Here is a 14,859-nt window from a genome sequence, read left to right on the forward strand (position 1 = left end):
AATGGATATTTTAATGGTTTTAATGACTCTAACGGTAATAATACTATTTTCACCTTTCGAATTGATATGCTTAGTTTTCTTAGTCTGTCATTAACTCTGTCATTATGAATTTAACCTATAAATTTTTCATTATTTAGAACAAATCAGATGTTAAAATGTTATTAATACAATATTTCTAATGCAGCTTTCTATTTTTCTTACTCATTGCTTTCCCAAACAGGTTTAAAGTGTAAGTATAATTAACATTTTACACATCCTTTTCATGTAATAGGAAAAGAGAAACCCGAGATTATATCAATCAGGTCAGCCTGCTCAGAACCACATATTATTCCTTTGTTTTGCATTTGTAATAGTTTATTTTTTGGTTTGATATATATAGAATAGAGCTGATTTTAGACAATTGGACATAACTTGCATAAATGTGAAAAAGGTAGTTTGCCTATAGCTTCCATCCTGTAACATCTTGGTTTTGAGGAAAAAATTAATCAGTGTCCAGGAAATCCAAAAACAGCAGTGTAGCTGTAACATGAGACTCACAGGCATTCCTAGGAATATTTATTTATTTATTTATTTATTTATTTATTTATTTATTTATCTATCTATCTATTGAGACAGTGTTTTTGCTCTTGTTGCCCAGTCTGGAGTGCAATGGTGCCATCTCGGGTGACTGCAACCTCTGCCTCCCGGGTTGAAGCGATTCTCCTGCCTCAGCCTCCCGAGTAGCTGGGATTACAAGCACGTGCCACCACACCCAGCTAATTTTGTATTTTTAGTAGAGACGGGATTTCTCCAAGTTGGTCAGGCTGGTCTCAAACTCCCGACCTTAAGTGATCCACCCGCCTCGGCCTCCTAAAGTGCTGGGATTACAGGCATGAGCCACGGTGCCCAGCCTGGGCACTACTAGGAATCTTAAAGGATGTATAAGCTAACCAAATTTCCCTTCTACATGTGTGTACAGCCTCTGTGAAATAACGTCAAAAATGTTTCCAATCATTTCAAATAAAATAACTTAGACAAATAATAAAGAAAAATTATCTATCTTTAATATGCCTCATCTTATGAAACATTCATTAAACAACTACCAATTATCCATCCCATTTTAATAAACATTTTGCTTTCTCTTTTTAATATTATCATTTAATTTAATTTGTAAATACGTCTGCTGAATCCTACCCCTTATTCAAGAGATAACTATTTTCAAGAACAAACAAAGCAGGGATTATATGCAAATGATACCCTGTGGGGATGTAATTATATCCGTGTATAAATTGAATTGTTTGTGTAAAATAATTTTAGTGAGTTCCTCTGATAACTGGACCCCATTATTAAAAGGTAGCTTATTGATAAGCATTATGATTTCTAAACTGAGTTTTACAAGCCATCCTTACTTTATCCAAGACGTCAAGCTGAGTGCACAAAGACTGCACGAATTCAGGCCGCATTACCCGCGGCTAAACCAGCAGCGCCGGCCCCTGCACCAGTGGCAGCGCCCCCACCGCCGCCGCCGCCTCCACCAGGTGCGCATCTCTATGAAGAACTTGGAGACAGCTCAATGTAAGTAGACCGTTCAGGAACTCTGAGAAGTATTTGGGTTTTACTGAATGTTGTGTGGTGAGTATTTAATTTCAATCTGATGTGGAAATGCCTACATGGACTATTTTATTCTGGTATTTTAAAGAGAAAATTTGTTAAGACGAGAATCTAAGAAAAGTTAGGTTGAAAAATAATAGCCAAAACCAAACAAGAAATTAAAGAAAGCTAAGAGAAAAGTAGAATTCAACTTCAGGAGACAATTGCAGATTTATAGCTTGAGTATAATATTTAATATCTCAATCCTCAGGGTCATGCATTTTTACATATCTATAGTACGTATGTATATATATGTATAAATATATAAATAGATTCCGAAAATATATTTTTGCATAGGAGATGAGAGAAATAAGCACAATCATAAAATAGTAAACCCAATTAGGTATCCAAACCGATCCCTATTTGGTAGTCAAAACCAAATTCTATGGTTTAAAATCATAGTATTTTCTAAGAAACTACTCTTAGGACGTTACATGATATAGAAATTAAAATCTCATGAAAATAAAGAATTTCTGTATTAAATTCCGAACTACTTAGAAAATACTTTTTTCACTATATTACTGTCAGACTGCTATGATTACTGAACATTTCTCCTGCACGATTTGAAATTTGTAGTCAATTTCAAAATCATACATTTTTGAAAGACACTGGTAACTGTTAAAAGACCTTACAGCTGCTTGTATAATGATGCTACCTTCATAATTGGATTCCTTATGGTGATGTTCAGTTTGTCAGTATTTTAAAAATTCAAGAATAACTACTTTTGGACATGATATGTAAAACAACCAAGAATATTGTACAATTTTGAATATGACAATTAAATCCAGAAAACCTTTTATTAACTGGTATTTGGTGGAGTAGAAGGACTATAACATGTTCTTACATGTGACATTCGTAGCAGTTACTAGTAGGAATAAAACAAGTCTCAAAAATCATGAAATTGACCTGGTAATGGAAAAACTGGTTTTAAACAAATGTATTGAGGTTACTTACCATATCAATAATGTTATACAAGGTTTTGTTTAGGAAAGTCATGAATGTTAAAATTGATCTTAATGCTGTTATTTTATCACATAATCTAAATTTATAATAGGTTAAAGCATGATTCTGTTTCCAAAATAACAACATAATACAGGGTTCATGCTTTAGATATATACTTTCACTTTTTTCGTAAGTTGAAAACTGATTGTTTCTTTTGTAATTATTGGTGAATGTAGGAATTGAGCCAATATGATTTGATTCTATTTGATTATGTTAATGACCTCTCTCAAGCAAAGATCTTTAGAAGCTAAAAAAAGTACTATGTGTAAAGTTAAGTGTGTTTATATGTGTCATTGATGAATTATATATTCATTTTAAATTAATAAGAACAGGTATACTATAACATCATCTGGAATCAGTATAATTTGATGGTAGTAATTTTCAAATCGCAACACCTAAGATTATTTTTACTTGAACAATTGTAGTAGACTCACTAGATTTTGCAATTGTAATATATGTATTCTTTGAAATAGCTTAAGTTCTACATATTTAATTATCGTATCTTTAGGTAATGTTTAACCTATCCAAGAACTTTTTACAGGAATTCTAAGCATAAGTTACTAGAAAATGAATTTGCTTCAAATGAATTATTATCAATTATTTATTTTAAAAATAACAAAATCAAAGATCATTTTGGAAAAAAATACTTCACAAAGTAATAACTTCATATGAATTCTATAATTACTTTGTAATTGTCTTTATAATAGTTGTATATTTACTTTCTTCAAAACAAAATATATCTACTTTAAAAGTCAGTGTGCATTAACCAGTTTTACAGAGTTAGGATATAGAAGCAATTTTTAAACTCTCATTTAAAATTTTTATTTTTGGATTGGCATCATCCGGGTTTAATAGAAGTGAATTTTACCTATATGTAGTAAGCAGATTTTATTAGATATAATTTTCTGTGAAAAGAAATTCAAATAATGTCATTTTATTTCATCTAATATATTATTAAATGCCATTCTTACGAATAATAACAAAGTATAAAAACATGCCTTTTTTTGATATACATACTAAGTATTTAAAGCAAGTTCCTGCTTGTATTTTCAGAATTGTTTTAAATTAACTATAGTTAAAACTTCTTTTTTTCTATCACATGTTTTCTGTTTCTCACCTGTGGATACATAGGCATAAGTAAGTAAATAATATCACTTTAATAGAAGAGCATTAGAAAATAGATACAATAGAATAGATTAAAATGCTGTTGTACTGTAAATACAGTGATCTTCATCTTTTGCCACAGACTCGCTTACTTTTAAAAGGAAAGCTTTGTCTTCAACACCCAATTTCCTTTTGATGGCATGAGTGTAAAACATGTGTTCCCTCTGATAGTACCTGTGCCTACTGAAAGGAGTTTCAAAATTCTCCTTTTTTAAAATTTTTTAAAATTAGTTTTTAAAAATTCTTAAATTTTAAGAACTTAAAATTTACAATTCTATAAATAGAAACCTATTTATATATTTCTTTTAGTCAAAGTGATGTGATACTGTTATATCCTTTGGGTGTTTTTCCAAGAGAAATGAAGCCAAGAACAAATGCATATAAAAACAACTAGTATATAATATCAAGCCCAGTTGTTTGTGCCATATTTGAAAAATACTTTTCAAGATTCGAAGAGTAAAAGTGTTTGCTCTCATTTAGTCCAAATTGTCTGCATTTTCTTTGTTGTTCAAGTAGGCTTGATGCTCCAGGTCTACCTGTGTGAATTGTTTCTTACAGTTCGTATCTTTGCCAAAAGACACATTAACAACTGTGGCTTTATTATTTTGTTTCCTATCACCCTAATTTTCCAATATGGCTATTTAATTTCTATTCAGATGTATCTTTTTTATTTCATTCCTGCTAAGTGGGTAAATATTAAACAGTAACTAAAATAAATGTTATTCTGTTTTGGCTTGGAGAGTAAAACCTAATGAGAGACTATTCAGAACCACCTATCAGCCACCATTCCTGGGAGAAGGGTCCAAATGCTTTCCTTAGAGCCATTTAATTTGTGATCTTTGATGTATACAACTTTATTTATGACTCACAGCTACCTATGATTCAGTTTCCATGCATAAGTAAGCCTTTCAGTGATATCAAAGTGATTTTTTTTTTTAGCATCAATCTTTTTGCTAAGGTGAGCTTTAATTAAAATTTGATCCAGATCAGTCTAAGAAATTACTGACAACACCTTTTCTGATTGGTACTATTTGTTTTAAAACAAATTTTTCTGATTGGTATTATGTATAAGGTTTTAAAACTAATTAAGCAAAAAATTTAAACAGAAGAAAAACTCTGCCACATTTCCAGTGCACATTCAGTTTCTCAACTGTGATTTTTGAACTCTGTGAGACAAACTCCCATCTGTCCTTGGTGATTTCCATTCTCTTAATTTGAAGAACAGGATATTCCACATGTTGGCTCAAAGAGGAGATTACTTTTGGCTCTAGGACAGAAGTACTGACATGAGAGATAAGGGACAGGTACTGAATCAGATACAGCTAAGGATCTTCTGTGCATAACAGGCAGCCCTGAGCATCCTCAGGCAAGGTAAAGATACGAAGTTGGTAGCTTTCATGGTATTCTGCAATGGGAAGAAGTGTGATTTGTGCATAAGGGGACTGTTATGTGTGGACATGGATGCTTTGCTGTATCACACTAACTGAGAAAAACAAAAACAAAAAATACTCTTCCAAAATAATCTAGAGATGAGTACTTGTTTTATTCATTTACATTTCTCATTCTACTCACAACTCTAAGATTTTTCTTCCCTGCCTTTCTGAGACCAGGGACTTAAAATAATGTCTTGCTTAAGTTAGTGTTGTTTGGCCTTTGATGTTTCTAAGTATTTAATAATAATGAGAGCCATAAAAACATCTTTCTCATGAAAGCTGTGTCACAACTTGTTTCCTCACATTTCATTATCTTCTTTTCTTTCAAGTCTTTTCCTTCTCTACCATTTTCAACAAAGCAGGGGAAATCACTCAGTCTCAGAAGACAGCAAACATCAACAAGTTGTGATGCCCTTTTCTTCCAATACTATTGAGGCTCACAAGGCAGCTCATGTAGATGGATCACTTAAGAGCAACAAACCGAAGTCTGCAAGAACATTCACATTTCTATCTGATGAGGATGCCTTAAGTGCCCATAATCCCCTTTATCAGGAAAACATAAGTCAAGTATCAACAAATTCAGACATTTCCCTGAGAACAGATTTTGTAGACCCATTTTTACCCAAAATACAAGCCAAGAGTAAGTCTCTGAGGGGCCCAAGAGAAAAGATACAGAGGCTGTGGAGTCAGTCAGTCAGCTTACCCAGGAGGCTGATGAGGAAAGTTCCAAATAGACCAGAGATCATAGATCTGCAGCAGTGGCAAGGCACCAGGCAGAAAGCTGAAAATGAAAACACTGGAATCTGTACAAACAAAAGAGGTAGCAGCAATCCATTGCTTACAACTGAAGAGGCAAATTTGACAGAGAAAGAGGAAATAAGGCAAGGTGAAACACTGATTATAAAAGGAACAGAACAGTTGAAATCTCTCTCTTCAGACTCTTCATTTTGCTTTCCCAGGCCTCACTTCTCATTCTCCACTTTGCCAACTGTTTCAAGAACTGTGGAACTCAAATCAGAACCTAATGTCATCACTTCTCCTGCTGAGTGTTCCTTGGAACTTTCTCCTTCAAGGCCTTGTGTTTTAAATTCTTCACTCTCTAGGAGAGAGACACCTATTTGTATGTTAACTGTTGAAACTGAAAGAAATATTTTTGAAAATTTTGCCCATCCACCAAACATCTCTCCTTCTGCCTGTCCCCCTCCTCCTCCTCCTATTTCTCCTCCTTCTCCTCCTCCTGCTCCTGCTCCTCTTGCTCCCCCTCCTGACATTTCTCCTTTTTCTCTTTTTTGTCCTCCTCCCTCTCCTCCTTCTATCCCTCTTCCTCTTCCTCCTTCTACATTTTTTCCACTTTCCATTTCAACTTCTGGTCCCCCAACTCCACCACTTCTACCTCCATTTCCAACTCTTCCTCCACCACCTCCTATTCCTTGCCCCCCACCTCCTTCAGCTTCATTTCTGTCCACAGAGTGTGTCTGTATAACAGGTGTTAAATGCACGACCAATATGATGCCTGCCGAGGAAATTAAGTCCTCTATGACACAGCTATCAGCAACAACAGTGTGTAAAACAGACCCTCGGAGAGAACCAAAAGGCATCCTCAAACATGTTAAAAACTTAGCAGAACTTGAAAAATCAGTAGCTAACATGTACAGTCAAATAGAAAAAAACTATCTACGCACAAATGTTTCAGAACTTCAAACTATGTGCCCTTCAGAAGTAACAAATATGGAAATCACATCTGAACCAAACAAGGAGAATTTGAACAATATTGTCGAGGAAACTGAAAAGCAATCTCACAGTCAATCTACTTCACTGTAATGTTACTTTTCTTATTTTAGTTGGGCAAACCCTTTGTTGATCACAGTCTTCAAGTTGAACATCAAATTTGAACTTCAAAGAAGATTCTATTATTTTACCCCAAATTCAATGAAATGCAGTTTTTTTCTCATTTTTAATTTAAAAAGATGTTAACATCATCACTACTAACTCATATAATAGATTTACCTTAATTTTTAAACTACAAAGTAGCATAATTTGTTCTACATTTATTTGAAAAGTAAGTAATTTTAATCTCTTTCTTAGTGGGAATATGTGGGCATGAAAGTTAGATACCCAACTTAAACCAAAGGCATGTCTATTGTGTGGATGCAGTAACATTTACATTTAGTTTTTGAACGTAGTTTTATCTGAATGTTCCAAGAAAAAAGCAGACTGTTACAAATAAGTTAAAAGCGATATCATAGGTTCTGTTTTTTCTTGAAGCCTATGTATTTGGTAAGAAGAAATACTACCAAAGTAAAATACAATGTACCTAGATTGTAGGAGATGACAGATACAAGGTATTTCAAAATAAATCTCAGGTGCTATAACATGTAGTCATCTGTTTTCTGATGAGAACATCTTTTACTCTGACTTGCTTTTATCTTAGTAGTATGCTTATGGATTTGATAAATCTTATACTTTTTCAATTGCTGTCTTATTCTCTTTATTTCTCATTGTGCTTTCCCTTCCCTTCTTTATAATGAAAATAAATCTTGAGTTGTTGACTTTTGTAAGGCATTTCATTGTTCCAACAGATGTTTAAAGTGCTATTTAATTTTGCTTGTTCACATTATTAATCATCTCCTTAATTTAAATTTTTTCATAAGATTTCTTTTTAAAGAAAGTACGATCTTCAGTTTACTAAATGAAATATTAAAAGCTTAAATAGAAAAATCAAGAGAAATGATATTTGATGAACTATCACTTTTTTTACATAGGTTTCTGCTCTTTGTTTTAAACAAAGAAGGCAAAACTTTATACTCTGGGAAGAGATTTCTGTAGTTGTAGTAATAGTTCTCAGAGCTCCAACTGTTAAATTTGAACAGCATCACTTAAGCTGGGTACTCTCTGTCTTCCTTCCTAAGTAAACCTATACTTTCAATATTAGTATATAATGTATAATATGTGACCAACAAGTAATTACTTTGTTTTTCCCATGAAACACATGGAATACCTTTTATTTACTGGAAGTTCACATTTTGCATGCACCTATAAGTATTTGTTTTACTCTGGAGTTTTAAGATTTTAGAAGATGTAAGTTTGCATAGAGAAGGGTACAATTCTGAGATACAGGCAAAACTCATACCTAATAATTACTATTGGAAGTATATGAATATAGGTTGAGAAACCTGCAATGCAATATTTCAGAGGTTTTCTTCATCCCTCATATTTCTTCAATAATTTGACCTGGCATTCCTAATTAACAAGATCAGACAGAAAACAATCTGTAAATCTAATTATTTTTATAGCCCATCTGCTTCAAATTTTTTTCATCCAAATCAAGAGTAATTACTTTCTTGGGGTTCTTGAACATGATTTTTTTCTTTCTTTCACTGAAAAACTTCAGTTGGAGTTTTTGTTGGCAGCTGGTCATATGCATGAGAACTTGTGCTATTTGGCGGACTCTGACAAGGTATTATTCACAATTGTTAAGCCTTTAATGTGAGTGTGTCTTTTCTAAGCTAATATCTACCAGCTTTTTGCAAATGTAAAATTTATAGTTTCTTGATAAATCTATAAATAGTAACAAAATAAGTATAAGAAATCCAAACATTTTTGTGTAGATACCTACAGCCTTATTAAATTGTTACATTGCCTTTTACTATAACATTTTACTATTTGCATAATCTAAAAGTTTTATTATTACTCTATACTTTTTAATTGAAACGTAGATACCCATGTTTTATACTTAATCTAATCTTTTTCTGACACATTGTATTTGGAGAGTACTAATGTCATTATGAAACATTATAAAAGTCAGTTAAAATATCTTCTGTATGAGACATTTTAGTATTATTTGACTGCACAAGCATAAATATTTTTCCTCCTCTCAAACGCTAACTGCTTATAACCTGAGAACCAGACAGTAGAAAAATAACACTTTTTTTCTCAATATTTATTATGACCTTAGTAATGCATAAGAAATTATTAGATACCTTTTAAATAAAGACTTCAGAAAGATGACCATACATTTTTCCTTATTGTTAAAAGAAAACAGTGATACATATAAATGATATAAAATAAATAATACAATTGATTGTGAATTGCATGAAAAGGTGCATCAATATTATATAAACTGGCTTTGTAAGTATCAATAGCCATGTTTTGAAAGCACACAGATAAAGTAAGTAGTGGTTCTGTTATGTACCTCTTTCAAGTAACTTTCTGCCTTTGAGCCAAGACAAGCAATACAAATAACCAAATAAAAGGCAACAAAAATGTTAATGGAAACATTAATATTTAGTTATAGTTTATCTATTGATATTTTATTTTCCACATTGATGGAAAACATTACTAATAAAAGGAGTCAGAAGAAATATGCTAAAAACTAAAGCCTGGCTTTGGTTGGATATTTTATAAGGTATATGACTCAATTGTCACTATTAAAACCTAAATATGAACTTTCTCTACCTGAATTATTTCTAAAAAATATAAATTTGGTAAAAGTTGAAAATGTCTACAATTCTAAAGGCACTGGAAGGATTATCAGTGTTATAAATATTGGCAGAACCATGTAAGCACTCTACAAAGTTCACTGCAGAACCATTTTAAAGAATAAATTGAGAAGCTTTAGTAAGCATTGTGTTTACTTTTTTACAAACAGTTTCAATATACAATGCATTAACCATATAAGATGCTTTCTAATCAGTAGAATTACTTTGTGAAGGCCTCAAAATTTAAAAAAAAAACAATTCTACAGAGATCGTTTTGTTGGATTTTAGCAAGTTATGCATGTGCCTCTTTGTAATAATTCTTCATTACACTGATTAATTCTACATAACATGGTTGACATATTCAGTTTAACACTTTAGATTAACTGCTTAATAAATAACAAATAGAACATTTTCATTATTAGTAACATTCAGCTTTGAAAACTCTATATTCTTTTTTCCCCTCAAGTATAGTCAAATGTTTCACCATCTTGTGATGTGTGAACCTTATAAATCTTTATGTAATGTTGAATATTTGGCTATTAAATCTCTAAAAATCTCTTCATTTAATTTCTAACATTATAATTGACCCTGAAAGGACAGTCAAGAGTTTGTATTAGTTTTAGAATTAAATTGACGTAGAGAAAATATCGTACAATCATTTGGAAGAATATATTCAATCATAGACATAATTTTCATCCTATGTTTATTACATTCTTCATGTATAAAACATATCTCTTCCCCTAAGGATTAGTATATGTATCAATACTTGTGTACAACAGAGATCATGTATAATATTTTTTATCCCAACTGATAATAAGAGAGTCAAATTTTGTCATGATGCACTATTGAAATAAAATAGATTTTGCATGTTTTGTTGCTCATATGGAATGAGGCTCTGGGTTGATCATTAGTTTAGTAATTCAGGCATGAAACCATGATCTTCCTGTTTTGATAATGCCACAAAATATATTTCCCACTGAGATAGTGTTTAGTAGAAATTATCTTTTCAGTTTTACTCAGACTTTTTTTTTAAAGCCCTCATCTGTCATTTTATTTAATATGAAAGTCTAAGATGTTTAATACTGATTTATTTATTTCTGCCTTGCAGGAGAGGTTATGGATCAGAGGTAAGGGCTTTATGGTATTGATGTCATAACAAGCGTAGTAGGAAAGTACTTGTGTAATAGGCAAGACTAAGGTACATTCTTTTGAACTAGGTTATTTTCTTTGATTTCAACAAAAACGTATTAGTATGTTATGCTATTTATTTTCTTTTATATATGTTGCTTCCTTGTTTTGAGGTTTTAAGTCTGTTATTGAATGGTCAACGATCAACTTGCTTACCATTTTAAGGATGCATTTCTTTTGTTCTGCATTACTGTTACTCAGTATTCTGACATTTCCCCAAAATTCATTTGTCTAAGGCTAGACATCTAATTTAGAAACTAGGATTACTGCCTGTAGTCCCAGCTACTTGGGAGGCTAAGACAGGAGAATTGCTTGAACTGGGAAGGCGGAGATTGCAGTGAGCCAAGATCACGCCACTGCATCCCAGCCTGGGCGACAGTGAGACTCTGTCTCAAAAAATAAATAAATAAACAAACAAACAAATAAATAAATAAATAGGACTACTTAACTTCTGATCTTTTTACCAGTTCAAAGCTCCATCCTATCACTGTTGAAGCTTGAGATCCTAAAGATTTTAAAAATAATCAGAATGGTAGAAAGCTCTGGGTTTTCCACTGTGTTCATTTGATTCTGTCTTCAGAGAACCTATTGGGCATTCTGGCCAATAGTATTTGGCCAACTGTACTGCAGGTGATGTTATCCATGAAGTCATTGTGAACCTAGTTTGATTTAGCATACAGCTTCTCAATCAAGAGAAGTATATGACCTAATAAGTGTATGACCTAATTGGATTACAGTTTGGAATTCATTATGAGTAAAATAACTAACTCACCAAAAACTATATTATAAAAAGGATATCCCTTCAGTCAAATGGTTGTTCTACTAGCCAGTTTAAACAGTGGGTTCGATGATGGAATTACCTCCCAGAACCTCACTACCCAGTTTTCCAATACTTAGTCTAATATGCTGTTTTCCCTCCAAAGAGTTCTTAACCCCAAAACTTGAATTGTGTATCTTGTTTTTATCTGTTGAAAGTCTGTATTGTTATGAAACGGATCAATGATGACTGTATTAGCTTTAAATAAGTACAACTGAAAGAAGGAAAAGTCAGGAAGCAATTCCTACCAAATCTGATAATTAATGACTTTCCTAATCATTCTGAAAACACACTTAATGTTTTAGTGCAAGAAATCCACACTTTGGTAAGGAGAAGAAATGGAGAGCATGTCTTAAATATGTTGATAAATACATTACAACTTTATCATTTTGTGTGTTCTACTCTTCTTCCCAATGAACCTTATCATATTTAATGTGATTGGGAAGGAAAAAAAGAAGGGCAACTTAAAACAAAGTTAAACTTGATAAAAGTAATTATATGACACACAGTACTTTTAGAAACATAAATAGCTCTTTGTACTGTGAAGCTTAACAAAACAAAAATCTGTATAGATTTCCTGTTTATTAAGGCTGTTAAATTTGTTATTAACTAAAAGAGTGATGAAATTAAAACAAATGAATTATTATTTTATGTTCCAACATAAAGAATTAGTTAAAATATTTAATGCTTTTGGTAGCTAACACATGAATAATGAATAATCCCAAGGAAACACGTTTTAAACTGTCGCCTTTTTTTCCTCTCTTCTCAATCATGATCTACCTTTCCATCTGAATTATTTTCTAAATCTTTTTCTATTTTAATTTCCTTTGACAGCAACAGCAACTGCTGAGGCCCTCTCTTCTTAAACCAGAGGTATCAATTTTCATTTTCTTTTCAACCTCACTGAGTCTTCACTGTGACTTTAAGATCTATTGTATTAATTCAGGTAGGCAGAGTGGGTGTCTGTCAATGTGGCATAATTTTAAAGGAAAAGAAAAGAGTCTTTCAAAATAACTTAAAAAAAAAAAAAAGAAACCGAGAAATCACCTCCTGAAGTTGTTCCACATCTTTAGCCTCATTCTCTGGGAATTAGACAAATAAGGCCATTATTCCTAATAAATACAAGCCATTCATTGAATGAAGCAGTTAATGAACCTGATCAGTAGTTACTTGTCTTAATCAATCTGAATTCATCTATCCATTCCTGACGTCAGATTTAGCTTATGCAAAGTTTAAAGACAGAATGCTGATATCTGTACTTAAATATCATTTTATGTGATTCAAAATACCTCTTTTGGACACATACATTACAAATTGCCTCTGGCATTTTCTTCTGCAATGTGAAGAAGATTGTATAATAAATACATATTATTTTATTTACTTATGTTTATATATGTAATTAAAAATAAAAATACAGTCGTCCTACCTTAATTTTATGGCAAATTTAGTATTTCATAAGCTCCACTTACAAAAATTGTATTCCTTTTCCTTTAGTACAGAATTCTATCTTCGCTAAAGAGAGGCATTTCTTGGTTAGAATCTACTCTCCAAAATCTGGAGGTTAGGTGGCAGGAATATTAAACTTTTATAAGATTTTAGCAAAAATTTCATGGAGAGGTCTCCATAAAATTTGAATTGGAAAATTCAGGGTTGAAATCCAAACACCAATTACTTTATGCAAGACCTTAGTCAAGATATACATCTGCTGAACATCAGTTTCATCTTCTATAAGATGTTGGCAGTAATATCTACTATGTAAATTCCTAACTCTACAACTGGAATGTAACAGAAATTCAGTAAATTACAATTATTGTTGTTGTTTTTGTTTTGCATCAGTATAAATGTTTATAATAATTAAATATTAAGTTAATTTATGTCTTCCCTATGTGGACAGCAAAAATGAATTTTAAAAATCACATTAAGTGCTTAATCTACCCAAAAAAATCACTTTGTAGTATGTTACTTTGCATACTTTTCTAAAATCTAGGATTCACCAACTAAGGGGATGTTATAGTCAACTGGGACTGTGTGGAACAGCAAAAAGGGCCAGAATTCCATTATTGGTTTAGGTTGACTCATGGGTCTGACTGGTCATGAGTTCCTTCCTCGATTTTTTTTTTTTCTTTTTTTTTTTTTTTTTTGAGACAGAGTCTTGTTCTCTCGCCAGACTGGAGTGCAGTGGCATAATCTCACCTCACTGCAACCTCCACCTCCTGGGTTCAAGCGATTCTCCTGCCTCAGCCTCCCAAGTAGCTGGGATTACAGGCATACCTCACCATGCCTAGCTAATTTTTGTATTTTTAGTAGAAACGGGGTTTCACTATGTTGGCCAGGATGGTCTCAATTTCTTGACTTCTTGATCTGCCCACCACAGCCTCCCAAAGTGCTGGGATTACAGGAGTGAGCCACTGCACCCAGGCTCATTCCTCAATTTTTTTTTTTTTTTTTTTTTTTTTTGGAAGGACTGGTGCTCTACTCTTCATTTATGGGTGGTGAAAGCATCCAAGAGGTACCTTTAGATTATTTCCTTCTGCTAGTTTCTATCCCTCTTTACTCAACTCAGAAATACAGAGTGACTGAATCAAGGGCTGTCTTGCTGAGTTTCCTGGGTTCCTATCCCCATCCCTTCTATCCTTCTTATTACATTTTTAATGCAATTGATGTCATATGCATTGTAGCTAGCAAGAGCTGAGTGTTATTTTCCCTTTATGAAAAAAAAATGTATTTATGTAAAGAAAATTCTTTGATGCTGACTTCTAAAATCCCAAATCCACTCAGTTGCATTATTTCTCCATAAATATTTACTTGAAATTTTTATTTTGTCTTTCCTACTATTTCTTAATGTTGTTAAAAGTCTACTTCAAAACTGTTAGAAGTTATTTTCTCAGTATCCGTATGTATTTAATTACACATTCATTGGTCAAGCAGGTTGAAAATATTAGTTCTGGGACCTATTTCCTTCTTTTAAACCAGTATCTTTACACTGGGTTTTACATACCTTAAAATTCTTAGCTTTCCTATAGGAAACATGTTTTTACAAAGTACTTAGTTTAAATAACTTAAATCTAGACTTTAAATTTGTCCCAGTTTCTTCCAGGTCTTTCTTAACCTCATTCCTTCACCCACCTCAACCTTCCTATAATAAATA

At 32.4% G+C, this 14,859-nt stretch overlaps 1 protein-coding gene across 5 annotated transcripts in view; it reads left to right on the plus strand.

The window, feature by feature from the left end:
- Positions 1 to 14,859, plus strand: part of PCDH15 (protocadherin related 15) — a 1,804,329-nt gene that overhangs the window by 1,778,338 nt on the left and 11,132 nt on the right. For all 5 annotated transcript variants that reach the window (XM_073019143.1, XM_038008761.2, XM_038008762.2 and 2 more), the window contains one exon: positions 1,399 to 1,554. In XM_073019143.1, coding sequence (XP_072875244.1) covers positions 1,399 to 1,554 — 156 coding nt within the window. The remainder of the gene's footprint in view (positions 1 to 1,398; positions 1,555 to 14,859) is intronic.

Source organism: Chlorocebus sabaeus, chromosome 9, assembly GCF_047675955.1.
Source record: "Chlorocebus sabaeus isolate Y175 chromosome 9, mChlSab1.0.hap1, whole genome shotgun sequence".
Lineage (NCBI taxonomy): Eukaryota > Metazoa > Chordata > Mammalia > Primates > Cercopithecidae > Chlorocebus > Chlorocebus sabaeus.